We start from the raw sequence: 20,260 nt of genomic DNA on the forward strand, positions 1-20,260 counted from the left end.
TCTTTGAAAGCCATTGAAAACGTCATTGATGCAAAACTTAAAGCATATTTTTAAACTCCAGGAGCAAACACCTTTATAGAATAACAAAACACGTTTGAGTTTGTCACTGTTTTGTCCTGGGGTTATGAACATATATTGGTGGTCACACCTCTCCCAATGTGCTGCAGTGAGTCAGCCAGCCCTAGTTAACCATGAGAGAAGTGAGATGGCAGCGCTCTTAAACGGCTTGTGGTTTGAGGGGTAGCTTAGCAGTAATGTTGAGATCCTCAACCATGTCTTAAATGAATGAGTTTAAAGAATTAAAGAACAAAACAAACCACTTTAGTGGACTGGTGCAGCTGGGTTGCATGAAGACCTTCCAGCCAAGAGCAAGCTTCTGAGCTGTGCCGCTATGTGGGGCTAGTGAGCAGAGAGCTACCTCAAGGAAAGGCTTCACACCTATGATACAACATTTTTGACATCTTAGACCACCACTGATAGTCTAAGAACTTTTTAGAGTGGATTGTGGAGGAGGCAGCATAATGTTACATGAATACGCCCCCTAAGAAGAGTCAGTGAACAGAAAGCACAGGTGCAGATTACTACATAGTTACTGCAGATGCCACCCTGACTCCCTTGGTGACTGACACCATCACAACTCCATGTGGGAAATCTCATAAAACAGCAGTAGCCTATGGGCATTCTTGACCAGATTGCAAGTAGCATCAGGATTGCTCAAACATACAAAGCAAAGCTGTTTACTGTAGTCAATTCCAACCTGTTCAAAAAGATTGATCCCCCAATTCATGGACATCAGTGAGATTGAGGACTCTCCAAGGTGTTTAAGCCTCCAGGCTATTACTACTCCAGCTGTTTTTCATTAATCTAGTGTATACTTCTTGAACTTGGAGTAAGAGCTGCAGCTGTGTGAGATAGAGCTGAAGTCACTGGTCAGATCCCTTATGGGACAATCCAGTGAGCTTGGAATTTTCAAGGAATAAAATGTGAGCTTGGCCATTGGACCATATCCAAAATTCTGTTTGACACCTCTTTGCCCAGTGGGTTGGAAGCTCCCGCCTTGGCGCTAATGCACTCTGTATTAACACATCACATCAGGAAAAGCTGATTCTTGTGCCTTAGAATAAAGTGAGACATACTGGTAAATGGGACATGTTCTTAGCTAGCAAGGTGACCTTTCTGACAGCTGTCTGCTGTGTGAACTTTGTTCGCATTAATACATTAAACTAGTTAGAGCATTAACAGGGCATGTAAGAACGAAGCTGTCCAAGGCCGAAGGCCTAAAATGAACATATTTGGCCACCAGATTAGGTGCATTCTGTTACAGAAAGCATCAGTGATCCGAACCTGTACTGTGATACCATTAACCAAGAAGCAAAGCTGGCTGGTGACAAGCCATCACAGGCTAGACACCCTCTCCCCCTCCCCCTCCTCCCCCACTTCCTGAAACCATCTAAACACAGCAACCAATTTCTTCTTTTTTTTTTTTTTTTTTTTTTTTTTAAGTATCTGCTATCAAATGTTGCCAGCTGGAAAACAGACAATCCGCTTGATTAAGAACATACTGATTGCAGTTTGGAGAGAGTAAGGGGAATAAAGATTGGAGAGTCAGTATTGTTAAGATTTGTCACTAAATCTTTCCTCAGTGATTGAGTTGATAACCTTTAGAATTTAATTGCTTGAATGTTACTTCTTAATTTGCTGCATCGCTGGGGAGCGAGAAGGAGAAAGTAGATAGTAATGGAAAACCCCTGAAACAGAAAGCTTTTGCTTTTGGATGATTAATTATATATTATACTTACTATTCATTTTGGAAATTAAAAGGAATAACTATTACTATGTTTACATGCAGAGAAATCTGTGTTAACTGTAATCTCATTGTTTGTTGAACTAAATCCATCTGGAATAAACATGGAAGGTCTCATATGGGTGGATTTAGCATACCATTCGAGGAGTAGGGTCTAGTCTGACATAGAGACCACAGCATGATTTCTTCCAAGAGACCGGATGGACGGGAATGCTGGAGTTGCATTTTAGTACTAGCCAAAACTCTGTTTTCTTGCTTAGAATTTCTGTTTGAATGTCAAAGAGATGCGGTTTTGTAATGTCTGCTGTTGTGATGATTGTGTGAGGTGTTTGTTTTTCTCACTAATCACCAGAATAAAGCAGTTTCTTCCTAACCTTGAGGAATATGGGCCCCCAGATCATTAATAGTGTAACAGTGCACACGCAGATTGTGGTGCTGGAAGGATGCCTCTGGTTTGGTTTGTTGGTCGCATACTCCCCCACCCACCCCCTCCTCGCTGTTTGAAAACAAACATGAGCTGCATACTTGCCTCACATGTGCTGCTTCAGTTCAAGGCCCTTGAGCTTCTTGCTGCAGTACAGGTGGGGCTCAAAGGGGAACTAAAATATGTTTGTTTATGCCTTAGTTTAAAAGAACTACACTTTAATGATCCCAGACCCATGTAAGGATTAAAAATTACAAATAAATCCAGTTTAAGACAAAATAAAGGATGACACTAGTTTTCACTACTCTGTATCTGCAAAGACCCGAGTTCAGGATTCTGCTTCCCTTATAACACTTGGTCACACCCCCACCCCTAAACCCGAGGAAGGGGACACATGTCTCTCTCCTGCTTTGTCTCTTGTCAATGGAATTGACCATTGCAGGAGTTGACAGGGGCCACATTCTGCTCTCACTTACACCAGGCCTGATGCATTGGCCATGATCTCCATAGCAATCTATGGCCATTGGTTTGGGCTCATGGTGTACAGCTGGAAAAACTTATTGAGGTAAGTGGTGCTCAGTGGAGATGCAGTGGGGAGAAATTAGTTTACATTAGAGGAACACAGGCCTTGCAAGATACAGAGCCTGTCAGTTTCCCTTTAACAGAAGGTAGCTTTGTCTTTCATTCTTCTCTCCTTATGCACAGGCCTGTCAAAAAGTCCTTACTCCAAGGGGATCCTGCCATTTCACTCTTTCCTGTTCTCCTTCCTTTGGCTGCATTTAACAAGAATTTCTTCCCCCTTTCACCTTCCTTTTTCTTTCTTTAGCAACTACTGTTGCTCCTCTCTTCCATTTCGCAGACAGTGAGTATGACGGAAGCCTTGGCTTTTCTCTGCTGTGCTCTGCATGTGTCTCGCCACCAGCTGTGGTGCAGTCTGCCTAACATCATGTCTTTTACTTGGGCGAAGACTAAACCGTCTCAGTAAAGAGACTGCGGATAGCATAAGCTGAATTCCTAAGCATTAGACAGGAAAGCAAATGGGGACTAAACCTTCCAGCCAGATGGAGGAAGAGAAGTCAATAGAAAGATGTAGAGTGAAGTCATTGGGAGTTTTGCCATGGTCTTCAGTGGGACCTTTCACCCCTAGCATTTTGCATTCCATTCCCACTTTGTGGGGGTATCCTGTTGGTGCGGTCAAAGGGTAGTTTCCAGAGCTCATTTTGGCAAAACAGATAGCAAGAGAGGTTAGCGTCTTAGCCAAAAAGGGGAAATACTGAAATGATAACAGTTAATGGCTAACAGTTAAGCCTGCTGCTAAGTTGCCTCCTTGGGCTGCGGAAGGAAATAATTTTTCAATCCTGTTTGATCCTCTTAAATCTGCATCATCAGATTTAGGCTGCGAATCCCTCTCTCCCATCTCATTCATGGCTCAGGTCAGCAAGACTGATGCCAGCATGAGAAAGGAGGAGGAATTAAACCCAGGCTTAGCTGCCTACACACCAGCCTGCAGCACTAGCTATTGTGCCCCATGGGGAAGACTATCAGCTCCTCTATTTTTTTAAAAAAATAAGGATGTTACATAGTGTTATAAAAAAAAATCCCATGCTGTGGCCCCTCTGTGATTTAGAAATGGAGACTTATTTTGTTCTGGGTACACTGTTCCTAGCGATCCATGCAAGAGTGATGCTGGCATTCGTGCTCATGCTGTCTGCCTTTCCTCTCTGGTGTGGAGTGATGAGTGCTGTTCATAACATTTGTAAGGGGCTTTGAATCTTTCATTCCTCAAGGATGCCACCTGTGCAATATTTTATTGCTTCCTCTAAGGGCATTCTTTTTTTTTCTGGAGAGTGAAAGTGAACTCTGCCCTTGGGACCTCACCTCTTTCAATTCTGCCTCAGTTCCCAGTATGGCCATTGTCTGGAAGAAAGAGAGGGGAAGGGTATGAACAAGCAGCACAGAGGAGTTTAAAGGAGCCTGGAGGTTGTAACACAAACAGCAGAAGACAGGCCATGTTCCGTTAGAGCTGAGCTGGTTTGTGTAGCCCTGCCTTGTGGCCCAGTGCTGCTTGCCAGATGTGTGGCAATACTTAGGTACAGTAGGGAGGTAAGGCTGGAGGTTTGCCTGCTGCTGCGCCGCCACTGTCTATCACAGCCAGCTCTGTGCAAAAGTTGTGTTTCAAACCCTGAAAGTCAGCCTGAGGTCATTGAGAGGTTTGTGATGCTCCTGAACTCACTGGCACTGGTAATATTGAGAGCAGGAGCTCAGCGGGAGTCCATAAGGGACTGGGCAAAGAACACCCAGTCACATTGTATGGGACAACAAATATAGAAGGGATAGAAAGTCTTTATTTTGGGGGAAATGAGGGCGAGGAATAACCATCTTGGCGGGGCAGGCTATCTCATAATTGTCCACTGTGGGGTCTTTTTTCACCTTCCTCTGAAGCAGCAGGTATTTGCCAGTGTCGGAGACAGCATCCTGCACTGGAGGGTTCCTTGGCAATTCTGATGTTGGTCTAGACAGAGCCAAGTTTAGGGTGAACATGGGCTGGGTTTCAGAGAATCCCAGAGGATGATTGTTTTGGGTAGAAAACATGTGAAACTGCAGCAGCTTTGTCTGGCTCCTTTGAGATTTGGTTCGAACTCAGAGCTCTGGGGATACAAGCATCCCTGGAAACAAAGCCATTGCGAAGGTCTGTGTGAGCCTCTGTCATCTCTGAGAACCACACAGCTGCATTCACAGCCTTACTGTTCTGAAAACAGGGAAGAGCCCCTTGTTTGTCTGTGGAATTCAGATGTTGCAGGGGGGGTGGGGAATCCTAGCACGATGCAACTTGCATAGAAACCTTTATCTAATATTTATAAATGTGGGGCATGGATTGTGTGCAGCCCTGACTGTTTCCTCCTCATTAGGCTTCATTTCTCCTTATTTCCCTCCCCCACCCCATTTTTATTTTCATGCTATGCTTCACCTTTACATGTCCTGTCCTATCCTTCCTGTTTCCATAGCAACACAGCCTCCTTCCAGATTCGAAAGCACAGAGCAGATGAGTGAGTAGACGGGAACTGCTCCCCCTTGGTCCTGAGTGTTGGTTGTTACAGTATAGATCTTCCATCATCTGCAATCAAAACACATGCCTTGTTATTTTGATGTCTTTTAAGGCTTAAGCAACAATCTGGCATTAATGGATGTGTGAGCATGAGGGTGATAAGGCCCCAGCATGTTCCCCCCCCCCCCGCCTCCATTCCCTCATCCCAAGCATTTGTTGGAAATTGCAAACACAGAGTTTACTAGAAACACAGGGATTTTTAGTTTTTAAAAATCAAACAGTGTAAACTAACGTTTAATGAACACATCCACTCACTCCCCAAAGGATCATTTTCCGTCAGGCATTTTGAGGAGAGAGTTTGAGGGGAATCCAGTCAAAACTGAAGTGGTGGTGGTGATGATGCAGATGAGAAGGAAGAAGATGATTCAGGATGCTGTCTACCGTCACTCCCCTTGGCGGTTTTCCCTGCACAGCCATGCTGAAGTCATCGGCTAGACCAAGAACAGCACACGGACCAAAGACCAGGAGACAGACTGTCAGAAGGGGAAGGACTGTTTGTAAATAGAACATCAGGGAGGCAGCTCATGGAATGATTTTTCTGACCATCTATACTGCATTGGAGTAGTGAAGGAAGCACAGGGAGGTAGGAGCACTTCCTCATCAGGAGGGCTGGGATTCTCCTGATGGATCAATCTGGATACTTACATGACCCTCATCACCCTGGTATCCAAGCACCTCCAAATCATTTATGGATTTTATTCTACAAGAGGGGAATACTGTCCACATTTTACACAGAGGGGAATTAAGGCACAAGCTTGAATAAACAGCTGCCACAAGATTAGTCTGTAGCTGAGCTGGAAATCCAGCCCAGGTTTCCTGAATCCTAGTTCAGTGCCCTATCCACTAGACTGCCCTTCCTCATGGGCCTAAATACTCCAGTGACAAACCTGAGCAGAATAACAAAAACAGCTAAAAAGCACAGTGTCATTAGTTGATTTTTAGACAAAAAACAAACTGCTTTACTGCACAGTGCCTGGCAGAAAGGTAAGCAACACACAGGCCACTTCACTGGGATGAACAGGGATGTCAGATGCATTTTGCACAACCCATATCTTCAGGAGCTTTGTAGCATTTCACATTTCATACCAATACAGGCAAATATTTGCAATACAATCTTGGGAGATGGGGCAAGATGATGGAGCAAAACATAGCTATATACTCTGCAAACACTGAAGTCTCAGGCAGATGTGTGCTAGCTTGCTTTGGTTTTCAGTAACACTGTTTGTGTGTGTGTGTGTGTGTTTGCCTGAGATGAATCCATGTTTATTTGCAATGGGTTGGTAGCTATGAAGCAGATATAGTAAAAGCATGAAACACGCGTCTTTTTTAGGGGAGGTTGGGAGGATGTTCAGTCCAAAGCTGCGAGAAGAGGAAAAAAAACATGCTGTGTTTCACGAGCCCTGTCTTTGGTCTTGCATATAGCATGGAATCGCCTTTTCTCTGCCAGTGAACGCCGTTAACAGTTCCTTCCTCTCAGCGTCTTTCCCGTGCGTGTAATGGGCAGAATTCTAATTTCCAGTGCTTTGAAAGTGGGAGCTGTTCCATTTTGCAGAAGAGTATTTTTTATTCCCCTCACACTGTTTCCCTGGGGGTTTTTTGGAGGGGCGATAAGTAGTACTACTAAGGCAGTTTGTTTGTTTGTTTGTTTTTCTTGCAGGAAGCAAGGGTTGATTGCAGCCCTTTCCCTAATTTCTGGACTCAGATACAGTTAGGAGATAGAATTTTCTGTCAGAAATGCAAAATCTTTTAGTGTGGCTTAATACGAACATGGCTTGTTTCAGATGAAATATGCAAAATGTTGGTTTGTGTCAAACATTTTTCATCCCAAAAAATTAAAAATATAGAGATAAAGTCTCTGGTTTTTAACGTGAATGGGAGTTCAGCTTTTTAGATGTGTGCAGAATCCTGCCTCTTACTGCCTCATTGTCATTAGTTTATTCAGTTCATTTATGTAAATAGTAGAGGTGTTCCCTTCCATGCTAAGCTGTTCTACAGCATGTTACTGTGCTGTATTCAAAGACCAAAAAAATCCCACCTCGGCAACAGCTAGCCATTCCAGAGGCTTGGCATCATTTTCTTACCGTTAATGCTGGTACAGCAGCTCAAGTATTGCCCTAACGTTTTTTCAAACAGAGACTGGGTGAAATTAAAGGCCAACCAATTATGAGAATAGCTACTTAATACCCCTAGTCCTAAAGGCAGAACGGAAAAACGAACAGGGGGCCTTATCCAAAGCCTCCCAAAGTCACTTTGCTGTTGACTACAATGGACTTTGGATGAGGCCAGATGTTTTGGAGTTTATTTTGTGCAGGATATGGAGCATATGGGAGGAGATTTTCAGAATCACCTAAGGGATTTAAGAGCAAGTCTCCACTGACTTACAATGAGACTTAGACTTTAATTCCCTTAGGCATGTTTGAAAATCTGCCCAATAGTGTCTCATCTGGTGGTTGTACCCCTCTGTGATCACAGTCACCTGCAGTAGTTGCAATCCATAGGAATAATGGGGTGAGATCAATGGGAATCTGGAACTTCCCTACAACTGTGAAATTCCCTTCCAGAAGAACTGAGAATGACCGCTAAGCTTGCCACCTTCAGGCTGCAATGCAAGACTCAGGAATGTGCCATAATAACACACACACATGAGATAATGAGGGCTCAAGACCCCATGATTGAAAATACTTTGGGCAGTCAATCTGCTTAGCTCCATCCTGTGTGATGCAGACATGGCCATAGTGACCTGTGTATCCATAACCTCCAGATTCTCACTACATACTCTACCTGGAAATGAAAGATCAGACTCCAAAAGAATTCCATCTGGTGCAGAGAACACAGCCATGGCTGGAGCAATCATCCCGTTCTCTGATCACCTGGTTGACTGCCCACCAAGTACATGATAAAGGTCAAGGTTCTAGTCTTGGGGTAAAATTTACAGAAATGCCTAAGTGACTTGGGATCCTACATCCCCATGGCTTTCAATAAGACTTATTCTCCTAAGACTTCGAGGCTTTTTTTTAAAATATTATCCTCAAATAAAGTTCTCACTAGGCAGGTTGTGGTCTGATCTCTGAGGCTACTTCTCCTGTCCATGACCAAACTATCCACAGTAATTGTAGTGCAAAAGAATTAGAAGGTGAGATGATAGGGAATTTGGAAACATACCCTCCTCAGCAGCTGTCCTACAGCTATGGAACTCCCTTCCAGAAGAACCAGCAGTGACCACTAAGCTCCCCACCTCCTTCATGAAATGCAAGACCTGTGAATTTGTCATAATAATTAATACATATACTTGTAATTTGTAAGCAAAACCTCTTCTTTCAGAAGGCAGGCAGAGGAGTGTATCTGTAGTCTGCCCACTTGGATTTCTGTAATTGTGAGCATGGCATAATTACATAGTGTGACAGGATCGGGCCAGGATCGCTACAGGAAAGTGATAGAAGGCAGATATATTAGCCTCTAGGTAAGGCAACAGGGAAGGTTCCAGAACAATCAGGAACTTTCTGGAAACAATTAAGACAGACAGGCTGATTAGAACACCTGCAGCCAATCAAGAAGCTGCTAGAATCAATTAAGGCTGGCTAATCAGAGCACCTGAGTTTAAAAAGGAGCTCACTTCAGTTTGTGGCGTGCGTGTGAGGAGCTGGGAGCAAGAGGCACTAGGAGCTGAGAGTGAGAATGCGGACTGCTGGAGGACTGAGGAGTACAAGCATTATCAGACACCAGGAGGACAGTCCTATGGTGAGGATAAAGAAGGTGTTGGGAGAAGGCCATGGGGAAGTAGCCCAGGGAGTTGTAGCTGTCGCACAGCTGTTCCAGGAGGCACTCTAGACAGCACCATTCCACAGGGCCCTGGGCTGGAACCCAGAGTAGAGGACAGGCCTGGGTTCCCCCCAAACCTCCCAACTCCTGGTCAGACACAGGAGGAGTTGACCTGGACTGTGGGTTCACGAAAACAACCAAACTGAGGGTTGCCGAGAATCTCCGAGGCGAGCAAATCCTCCAATAAGCGCTAGACTCACCAAGGTAGAGGAGGAACTTTGTCACAACTGGTGTGAGAAGTGGGATATGGTATACACAGAGTGGTGGAAGGAGGAGGGTGTTTTTTAAATAAAAAAGGGGGGGGCGGGAGAGGTTTTTTTCTTTCTCACCACAATGGAGGAGGGAGTGCGGGCACTGATACAAGCCACGGCCTCCCAGCAGGAGGCTTCCTGTATCCAGGCAGCCGTCCAACAGGAGGCAGTGCGGCTGCAGCAAGAGACTAATCGCCTGCTGGTGGACCAGGCTGCTCAAGATCAGGCTATGTTGCGGGAACTGGTAAACCAGGTAAAGGCCCTTACAGAGCTGAACCGCGGCCATGATGGGACACAGATCATGCGGGCCAGCAATTGGCCGCAGAAAATGACGTGGGAGGATGATGTAGAGGCATACCTCCTGGCCTTTGAGAGGACAGCTCTGCAGGACGCTTGGCCCCAAGAACAGTGGTCTGGCATCCTCGCTCCATTCCTGTGTGGGGAGGCCCAGAAGGCCTACTATGATTTGCCTGAAGAGGCTGCGGCAGACTACCCCCAGCTGAAAGCAGAGATCCTGGCCAAATCTGGGGTAAAGACCGCAGTGCGGGCCCAGTGATATCATGAGTGGAGGTACCAGGAAAACAAAACCCCGTGGTCCCAATTATATGATCTCATCCATCTCACACAAAAGTGGTTACGAACTGAGTCCCAGAGTCCGGAGGAGATACAAGAGGTTCTTGTCATCGACTGGTACATGAGAGGACAGCCGCCAGACCTTCGCACCTGGGTAAGCCAGAACGAACCCTCCACCTGCGACGAGGTTGTCGTGCTGGTAGAAAGGCAAAGGACGGCGAGGGAGCTGACCCGACCGGTTAAGGAAGAAGCACCCTGGGTTAAACTAGCAGCACCAAGCCCTAGAGGTCGGGTGACTGGGCCACCAGGAGAGCCCAGGTAGAAAAAGAGAGGGGCTGAAGGCCCACCAGAAGCCACAAAGAGTCGGAGCACTGTGGGGGAAGAGGATCGTGATGTTAGACTACCCAAACCAAGAGACCAGGAAACGCCTAGGGCTCCATACAGATGTTACGCCTGCAGGGAGTGAAGACACATAGCTGACAGTGTCCCAATACTGAGGAGCCTATGCAGTGTAACCTGGGGATCTGGGCAGATCTATGCTCCCTAATCCACCTTGTGGGGGGTCTCACTAACCCAACATATGTACACCAGACCAGTGAAGCTAAATGGAGTGGAGACCACAGCACTGGTTGATTCAGGGAGTGCTATCATGCTTGTCTCTGGGAAGCTCGTGAAGTGTAGTCAGCTGCTGTGGGCTAAGTGTGCAGGGATAACATGCGTCCATGGGACAGTTGGTTATTACCCCACCATCCCAGTAAAAATCAAGATTCAGGGGAAGACTACTGAGGTAGCAGTAGGTGTAGTCCCTAAACTCCCATACCCAGTGCTCATAGGGAGGGACTTCCCAGGGTTTGGAGACTCACTCCTGGTAGAGGAATTGGAGAAAGGGGGAAGCCCTGAAGTTAGTGAGGCATCCACAATAGACTGTCAACCCCTAGTCTTCTCTGAAATATCCCCAGATTTGTTCTCCACTCCCGGACAGGGTAGAAAGTTGAAAAAGGAAAGGAGGGCAGCTAAGGCCTTGGGAACCTGAATACTGGCCTAAAGCCAGAGGGTTGCTCTCGTAGGGAGGCGGACCCGAGCAGCTGAAAAGGAGGCCACCCAGGAGGGAGAAGCACCCGAGTCTGACCCACACCCTAACGCCTCTGAACCAGTAGAGGCAACAGAGACTGGCCCCCTAGATCTTGGGCAGATTAGTCCCGGGAGAGGAAATTTTGGACGGTACCAGACTGAAGACCCAAGGTACAATAACATTAGGAAGGAGGTGACCGAAATAGATGGGGTCCCCGTGGAAGGAAAAACCCAGGGACCAGGACCTTACTTCATAATGAAGAAGAATCTCTTATACCGGGTTCCACCAGTACAGGGTCAGGAGATACAGCAGATCCTAGTACCTCAAAAACACCAGAATGCTGTATTAAGTCTGGCCCATAGTCATCTTTTTGGTGGGGCATTTGGGGGTAGAGAAGACCCTGGCACGGGTTCTGCGATGATTCTTTTGGCCCGGAGTATGTGAAGAAGTGCGGAGGTAGTGTGCGTCCTGCCCAGAGTGTCAGCCGCACAGTCCCCATCCCCACTTGAGTGCATCTTGAGTACCCCTTCCCATCACAGAGGTCCCCTTTGAGCGAATAGCCATGGACCTAGTGGGACCACTGGAGAAGACAGCACGGAGCTACCAATATATACTTGTCATTCTGGATTATGCTACTCGCTACCCAGAACCCGTTCCCCTGTGGAACACGGCCTCTAAAACAATAGCTAAAGAGTTGGTGGGGGTCTTTGCCCGAGTGGGGCTACCAAAGGAGATATTAACAGACCAAGGTACTCCATTTAAGTCGAAGCTAATGAAGGACTTCTGTATGCTGCTCCAGAAACATAGCCTGAGAACTTCAGTCTATCATCCGCAGACCAATGGGCTGGTAGAAAGGTTTAACCAAACCCTCAAGGCAATGATAAGGAAAGTGGTAAGTCGAGACTGGAAGGATTGGGACACCCTACTACCCTACCTTATGTTTGCAATCCAGGAGGTACCTCAGGCCTCAGCTAGGTTTTCCCCCTTTGAATTATTATACGGACACCACCCCTGTGGCATACTAGATATTTCAAAAGAAATCTGGGAAGAGGAACCCAATAAGGGGAGAAAATATAATTGACCATGTGTTGCAGATGTGAAATCGGATAGCCTGGGTCGCCCCTATTGTATGGGAACATTTGGAAAAGGTGCAGGAGGCCCAGTGAACCCATTACAATCGTCAGGCAAAAGTTCGACAATTCCAACCAGGGGATTGGGTGATGGTGTTGGTACCCACGGCAGAAAGCAAGCTTTTGGCCCAATGGCAGGGGCCCTATGAGGTGGTTGAACCTATGGGGGAAGTAACCTACAACGTGTGGCAGCCAGGACGCCAGAAACAAGAATAAATTTATCACATTAACCTCTTAAAGCCTTGGCACCAACGAGAGGCATGTGTAGTGGCCCAAGAGACCGTGATCCAGGGAAATAACATGCAGGAGCAGATCAGGATATCCACTGATCTGACACCGAACCAGAAGAAGGAGGTAACTGAGATGATCAACCGATACCAGTACGTATTTTCAACCAAACCAGGTCGGACCAGCGAAGCATATCACCACATTATCACAGACCCTGGGGCAAAGGTCACTTTAAGGCCCTATCGGGTCTCAGCAGCAAAAAGGGAGGAGATCAAGGCAGAGGTGAAAAGGATGTTAGAGCTGGGAGTCATCGAAGAGTCCCACAGTCAGTGGTCAAGCCCGATTGTGTTGGTGCCCAAACTCGATGGCACCACTAGGTTTTGTAATGACTTTCGCCTGCTAAGTGAAAGATCCAAATCCAATACCCCATACCCCGTATCGATGAGTTAGTTGACCGCCTGGGCAATGCCTGATTTTTGACCACCCTTGATTTAACAAAGGGATACTGGCAGATTCCCCTTGCCAAAGATGCAAAAGAAAAGACGGCATTCTCTACCCCAGAGGGTCTGTTTCAATATACGGTTCTTCCTTTTGGACTGTATGGGGCACCTGCCATCTTCCACGTCTTATGGACAAGCTCCTACGGCCCCATACCAGTTATGCAGTGGCATACCTGGATGATGATGTGATTATTCACACCCCTGACTGGGAAACACACTTAGAAAAGGTGGAAGCGGTTCTGGACCCGCTAAGACGGGCTGGCGTCACAGCCAACCCAGCCAAGTGTGCTATAGGGGTAGCTGAGGCTAAATACTTTGGCTACATTGTAGGAAGGGGCATGGGCAAGCCCCAACTAAACAAACTAGAGGCTATCCAAAATTGGCCCCGGCTGAATTGGAAAAAGCTACTCCAGGCATTCCTGGGTGTGGTGGGGTGCTACCGATTGATTTATTCCCCATTTTGCTACCAGAGCGAGTTCCCTGACAGACCTGGTAAAAGCCCGGGGTCCAGACATGATGACGTGGACAGATAACACAGAGAAAGCATTCATGGATCTACAGACAACCCGCTGCAGTAACCTTGTGCTTATAACCCCAGACTTTAACAAAGAATTCATTTTACAAACAGATGCATCTGAAGTAGGTTTATCGCAGATGGTCGGAGATGAAAACACCCAATCCTCTACCTCAGCAGGAAACTCCTCCCAAGAGAGCAGAAGTATGCCGTGGTTGAAAGAGAGTGCCTAGCTGTGAAATGGGCCATGGAAAAACTAGGTTATTACTTTCTGGGATGATGGTTTACCCTTGTGACTGACCATGCACCCTCCAGTGGATGCAGTGAAATAAAGAGAAGAACGCAAGGGTGACCAGATGGCTCCTGTCCCCACAACCTTTCCAATTCACCATACAACACTGGGTTGAAAGCCACCATGGCAATGCAGATAGCTTGTCACGAGTACACTGCCTGATGTCCCAAGTTGCCCAACCCCATGGCATTGAGTCGAGCGGGGGAATTTGTGACAGGGTCGGACCCGATGGCTACAGGAAAGTGATAGAAGGCAGATATATTAGCCCCAGGTTGAATAGGTCCCTTTCCCCTGGGTAAGGTAACAGGGAAGGTTCCAGAACAATCAGGAACCTTCTGGAGACCATTAAGACAGGCTGATTAGAACACCTGCAGCCAATCAAGAAGCTGCTAGAATCAATTAAGGCTGGCTAATCAGGGCACCTGAGTTTAAAAAGGAGCTCACTTCAGTTTGTGGCGTGCGTGTGAGGAGCTGGGAGCAAGAGGCACTAGGAGCTGAGAGTGAGAATGCGGACTGCTGGAGGACTGAGGAGTACAAGCATTATCAGACGCCAGGAGGACAGTCCTATGGTGAGGATAAAGAAGGTGTTGGGAGAAAGCCATGGGGAAGTAGCCCAGGGAGTTGTAGCTGTCGCACAGCTGTTCCAGGAGGCACTCTAGACAGCACCATTCCACAGGGCCCTGGGCTGGGAACCCGGAGTAGGGGGCGGGTCTGGGTTCCCCCCAAACCTCCCAACTCCTGGTCAGACACAGGAGGAGTTGACCTGGACTGTGGGTTCATGAAAACAGCCAAACTGAGGGCTGCCGAGAATCTCCGAGGTGAGCAAATTCTCCAATAAACGCAAGACCCACCAAGGTAGAGGAGGAACTTTGTCACAATAGAAAAAGATTATAAAAATTTTGTTGTTTTCTAACCATTGCTCCTTGCCCAAGTAGTAAAGTCCTATCGTGCCAAGTAATAGCATCGAGAAGACCAATTGCTTAATTCTCAGTTATACTAAGGCTACATTGCAGGGTGTAGAGTAGCTTTCACGTGATTGGGAATCACCACCCAAAGTATAATCAAAGACAGGTAAACACTTTAATGCAGACGGTAAAGTTTAAAGGGGACAATAATTTGGGCAGAGGGAACCCAAGAATAGGTTTAATGGACTCCAGTCCAGCATTCCCTCCTGTCCTGGATTCCCTCCTTGCATAATCTATTCACTTTCCCTTCTCCATTTAGCAATGTCCATGTCTTCCTTGTGCCATACGTGTCATTAACTTTCAATGCAAATCAACACCTTACTCATGGACTGCCCCCATGTCATATTATCACTGGGATTTTTTTGGTATGATTTGTTTGATCTATTTCTGAGTCTTTAGGCTGGTTTCATTAGATACAGCTTATGTACTTTCAGAACTGATTGTTGGACTTAGCAAGTCGTGGTTGCATTTTAGTGATTAGCAACTTCAGCCTCCAGTAATGAATGGATTTTTTTCTTATTATTAAGAAAGATTTTTGTTCCTACAGAAATCGAGGCTCAATTAATACGAGATGCTAAAGTCCATCCTTGCTAGACCATTGGCGATGACTGTTTCTCTGTCTCCTCTTGTGCGTGGGTTGTTACTGAATAACATGTCTTCCCTTTTTCTTTTCAACAGTCTTGTGGATTCCTTCTGCTGTCCAAGTTCGGGGACAACGGTCCTTCACTTCAATAATGTTTATTCGCTCCTTGACTTGGTATTAATAAGCAGTTATGCAGCTATGCCTAACACTTACTGGTGTCATAACTCAGTGTTTTCTCTGGTTTAATATTCTTCTATTTCCAGGCAATTTTACTGTCTCCCCAATGTTTCTTATATATACTGGCTAATTTTAATTTTGTTTCTGTTTTATTTAATCTGTAATTCTGTTGTTGATTTTTTCCCTTGCCCATTGTTTACATCAGTTTTTTAATTTTTTGTATTTTCCATGTGACCTCCTCCACTTTCCTTTCAACCAATCATGTGCGTGCGTATCATGTGACTTTGTCATGTGGCTTGCATGGTGCTGATGATGTCGTCCACGCTGGTGAACAGAAGGTAAAAAACTTTGTTCTGATTGGTTGACTAGATCTCAGGGGAATTAAAAACCCCCGGCAATTAAGGACCGCTAAATTCCATTGCTCAAAATTTCTTCTGTAAACTTTTTGGAGAGATTGCTCACCACCTGTTATCTGCATGTGAAGAACTAAAAGCCAGCCATCTGCGCTGAGCTAGAAAGATAGCTTTATGTGCAGAAAACCTATGGCTTAATCTTTTGATTCATTCAGTCTGAGAACTCAACAGAATCAGCTGTCTGGGAACACTGTAATCTTTGGAAGCATACTCTGGGTGAAATCCTAGCCCTATTGAAGTCAGTGGGAAAACTCCGATTGTTTTCAGTGGGGATGGGATTTTGTCCTCTGAATTTTACTTAACGCTTGTTTGAAAATATGGGCCAGATCCTCAGCTAGTGTAAAGCAGCATATTCCATATGACTGTTGCAACATTTTGTTGACCTTTTCTTTGCAAATACAATTCTGATAATGATTTTCTTTAGATGACCCTAATTTTTTTAACTTATGAAAAGGCACAAAATAGCCTATGAAAACCCCCCAAAAGCTAATCCATTTATAAACATAAGCCAGAACTTTCTCTTATCATGAGAAAAGTATAAATGTGGCAAGAATGGAAACTGTTTTTAGAAACCTATATTCACACACACGCACACCCCCACCCACCCACCACTATAATCAGTGCCCAAGCTTTAAAGTTTGTACATCGGAAGTAATGCCATTGAAGTTATATTTTGCTGGTCATCACCTGCCAAAGTACTGTATCCTTCCTACACAATATCTGTCACAGTCAGGAAAGGGAATTAATCCGGATCAGAGCCATTTAACAGTTACAGCAACTGGTGGTCTCCAGGAAATCAGGAAGCAAATGGTTGATCCTTGCAGTTAAGGAGATAAAATTACTTCTAATTAAAGCTCATGGCAGCCAGAAAATAATTAATTTAACATTGTGATTGTTGCAACCTCACTTAATACTCCATGCACACTGTAAAGAGAGGGGGAAACCCCTGCTTTTCTGCTTCCCTGGTAAGGCAAATAAATTGTTTGGAAACTCACAAAGCAATTGGCTCTTTACCCATTAACTCTAAATCATCTTATTGTTTTGGGACATTGCCAGGAAAGCATTTGGGCTGGGGTTTTACTAGGAAACAAAACTAACACCAGTAACCTTACCACATGCATGGAAGCAGTCCCTTCCTTTTCCCCAATGCCCCAAGCCCCTCATCCCGCTCTTAAAACTGATTGGGCGACATCCATGAGGAATGAAGACTTGGCTGTCTCGTTTTGCATGTCCTTTTGTTCTTGTTTTGTTTTTCGTTTGCTTCTCTTGTGTGCATTACGGAGCCTTCTTTCCTATTCTCTTTCTCTCAACCCTAGTGTATTTACTACTTCTGATGCCTTTGATTGTGTAGACGTGGCTGCTCAGTGTTTCAAATTGTGGCAGCCTTTGTCACAATTTAGTCCCATTTACCTGGTGGCTCAGGGTAAGGAAGTGAGCTGCTCCTTTGATCACATTTTGCAAAAAATGAAATAGATAACCAGACTATAATTGTGTGTGCTGAGAAATAAAGATGCTGGATCTCGCATTAGTGCCAGATGGCTGAGTGTTTTGACTGATGACACTGGGTGCCTCAATTTTCAGGTGCCCAATTAGAGCTGTCTTAAAAGGCCTTGCTCTTCAGAGGGCAGGTATTCAGCACTTTCTGAAAATAAGACCCATTTTAGCCATTCAAGATAGAGCAATGGACTGGGACTCAGGAGATCTGGGTTCTGTTCCTACTCTGTCAGTGGCCAGCTGTATGACCTTGGGTAAGTCATGTCACCTCCCTGTGCCTCAGTTTCCCCATCCCAATAAAAAGGGGGAAATGATAGTTACCTCCCTTTGTAAAGCACTTAGAAATCTACTGATGAAAAAGCTATATAAGAGATAGGGATTATTTACAGTGTCCCAAAGTCACTGGCCTTTTCTGAAAATCCTGACCACGTGGGTCCAATGTGAGATCAAGGAAGCACTTGATTTAAAAAAAAAAAAAGGCAGCCTATTTAACAAAGATACGAGGAAGCATTTTTGCAGGTTGTGGGATTCACTGCAGCAGGATGTTACTGACGCTACTTATTTAGGAAGAATCAGAAAAGAATTCAAGAACGACATGACTAGGAATGATATCTGCACTACATTAGCTATGTATAAAAGCTAAGACTGAACCTTTATGCTTCATGACGGTGCAAATGATCAGCATCTTGGGATAGTCAAAAATGCCCCCTTCACACATGTACAGCCCTGTTGAGTTGTCCAGATGCATTATGAAACATAAGGTGTGGGCCGCTGTGGAAGTGATAAACCAGTGTGGCTACAGCAGTGATCTGTTCTGAGATGGTGGTGCCTGGAGTAAGAAAGGCAGCTGATTCACTTTAGATGTGAATGCTTTTTTGCCATTCTTAGCAGAGCCAAGCATTGGTTTTTCTCCTTCCCAAAGTTACAGACCTGGACGCTGGAAGAAGTAGTGCAGTGCTTACAGGGATGCCCAAGATGCCCATACTGTGACATAGTTTACTCTTAACCTGTCGTGTTGTGCAGTGGCAGGATGAAATGCTGGGAAGAGCCTTGCTGGTCACAGTGTATTCGGTGCCCTGTAAACTGCTGGGCTCCCCCAGAGCTACCCAAGCTCTTCTCACATTCAACTCAGGAGAGAGCGATCAGCTGGAAATAGGACAAGCCCTGGGAAAGAGAACAAGCATCACTTCCCGTCTGCAGCTATTAATTCATCCTCACAGTTAAAGCATTTCTGGGCTTACTTCTAGTTCCACTTCTTGGAGCAGACACCCGGGGGCAAATGCAGACCTGGGATAAGCCTGCCTATCTCCAGTGATTGGCAGAGTAGCGGAGACTGATTTTAAACTTGTATGTTTTACATACCTGGGTGAAATTCACCCCTGTCTTGTGGGGAATTAAGCACATGGGTCTTGGAAATTACCCACCGTAACACGTGCAACCCCCATTTGCATGGCTAATACTCTAGCCTCTGGGCTGAAATAAAGGCTGCTGTCCCCTTATGTGTCCTTTGGAGCTATTGAATCTATGTGGACACAAAGGTCTCGTCTCGTGGTTTATCTCCAGAGCTAGCACAGAACCCCTTCCCATCCTGCAGCACTGCCCCTGAAGAATCTCCCCAAAGGGCTTTCCTCCCTGGGCAGATTGTGTTTGTAAACTGATTATACAGAGCAAGTCTAACAGGCTCAATACTTTATTTAAATGACTCCCTTGAGGAATATCCTTAGACTGGCCCATAGAGTTGTTATAAGGGGGTTTCCAATAAGGAGCCCAAAATGCACAAGCATAAGCAAGTTTCTGAAGTATCCATAGGAGCCACAATGTAAATGGGAACTTGACTGGCATGTGTATAAACACCCCTCTAATGCACCCTTGCTTGCCAGCCCTCTTCATGTGGATGAGATGCATGTTCTGAGCATGAGTTCTTTCTAATCTTACAATGACCTTTTCTCTTCAGCTACTGACACTCTGACTCATGATAGGATTGCTGGTTCTGCCGGACTAAAGTTTTTACACTAAACTTCTTCTTTCTTTGGTTGAAACGTACTAACACACTTTTATTTTACAGCCCCTGTGTATGGATTACACCTGTCTTTTTGAGACAAATATGTGAAATATATATGGATAGAGATGTGAATATTTTTCACCTGGGTTTGCACTATTATGATTTTTTTGGTTTCAGACATGATGTTGATTGTCATTGGTCATAGGCCGTAAGTACTTACATGGGGAGAACATTTCTGGTAGTAGATGGTTCTTCAGCCTAGCAGAACGAGCCCTGGCAAGATGCAGTGGCTGGAAGTTGAAACTAGACAAATTCAAATTGGAAATAATTTTAATAGGAGGGTAGTTAACCATTGGAACAGCTTCCTAATGGATATGATGGGTTCTCCATCACTTGAAATCTTTAAATCAAGATTGGACATCTTTCTAAGAGATGTTTTTTAGATCAACCACATGTTGTCGGGCTCAATGCAGGAATCACTGGGTGAAACTCTTTGGCCTGTGTTATACAGGAGGTCAGTCTAGATGGTTCCTTCTGGCCTTCAGATCTATTCATGTATTAATATAGTCTCTTCATTGTGAGGTTATGGCGGGAGGAAATAACAGTGACGTGTGGATCTGGTGTTATCCCTGGTGTTAGCTACTGGTCCATTGATCAAGTTTGCCGAAGATGCCACAGTGTGGGGACAGGACTAAGCGTTGCAGCTCATGGATATTTCAGTAGCGCCTAAATGGCTCAGTGTCCAGCATAATAAGTAGCGATATTGTGCCCCGGTTTGTTGTTGAAGCCAGTTGCTAGTCTGGAAAAGCATTTAAACTCCCTTTAAATAACAGCTTGGTCGGGCAAGACATTTGCTTTGGTCTTGGTTAATTATTGGTTAATAATCTTGGTGCAATTATTTCTGTAATAGCTT

The 20,260-nt window shown here is 45.4% G+C and overlaps 1 protein-coding gene across 1 annotated transcript in view; it reads left to right on the top strand.

The window, feature by feature from the left end:
• Positions 1–20,260, top strand: part of NCAM1 (neural cell adhesion molecule 1) — a 274,693-nt gene that overhangs the window by 219,247 nt on the left and 35,186 nt on the right. The window contains exon 16 of the mRNA XM_077839698.1: positions 2,894–2,896. Coding sequence (XP_077695824.1) covers positions 2,894–2,896 — 3 coding nt within the window. The remainder of the gene's footprint in view (positions 1–2,893; positions 2,897–20,260) is intronic.

This window comes from Eretmochelys imbricata, chromosome 22 (genome assembly GCF_965152235.1).
Source record: "Eretmochelys imbricata isolate rEreImb1 chromosome 22, rEreImb1.hap1, whole genome shotgun sequence".
Taxonomy (NCBI): domain Eukaryota; kingdom Metazoa; phylum Chordata; order Testudines; family Cheloniidae; genus Eretmochelys; species Eretmochelys imbricata.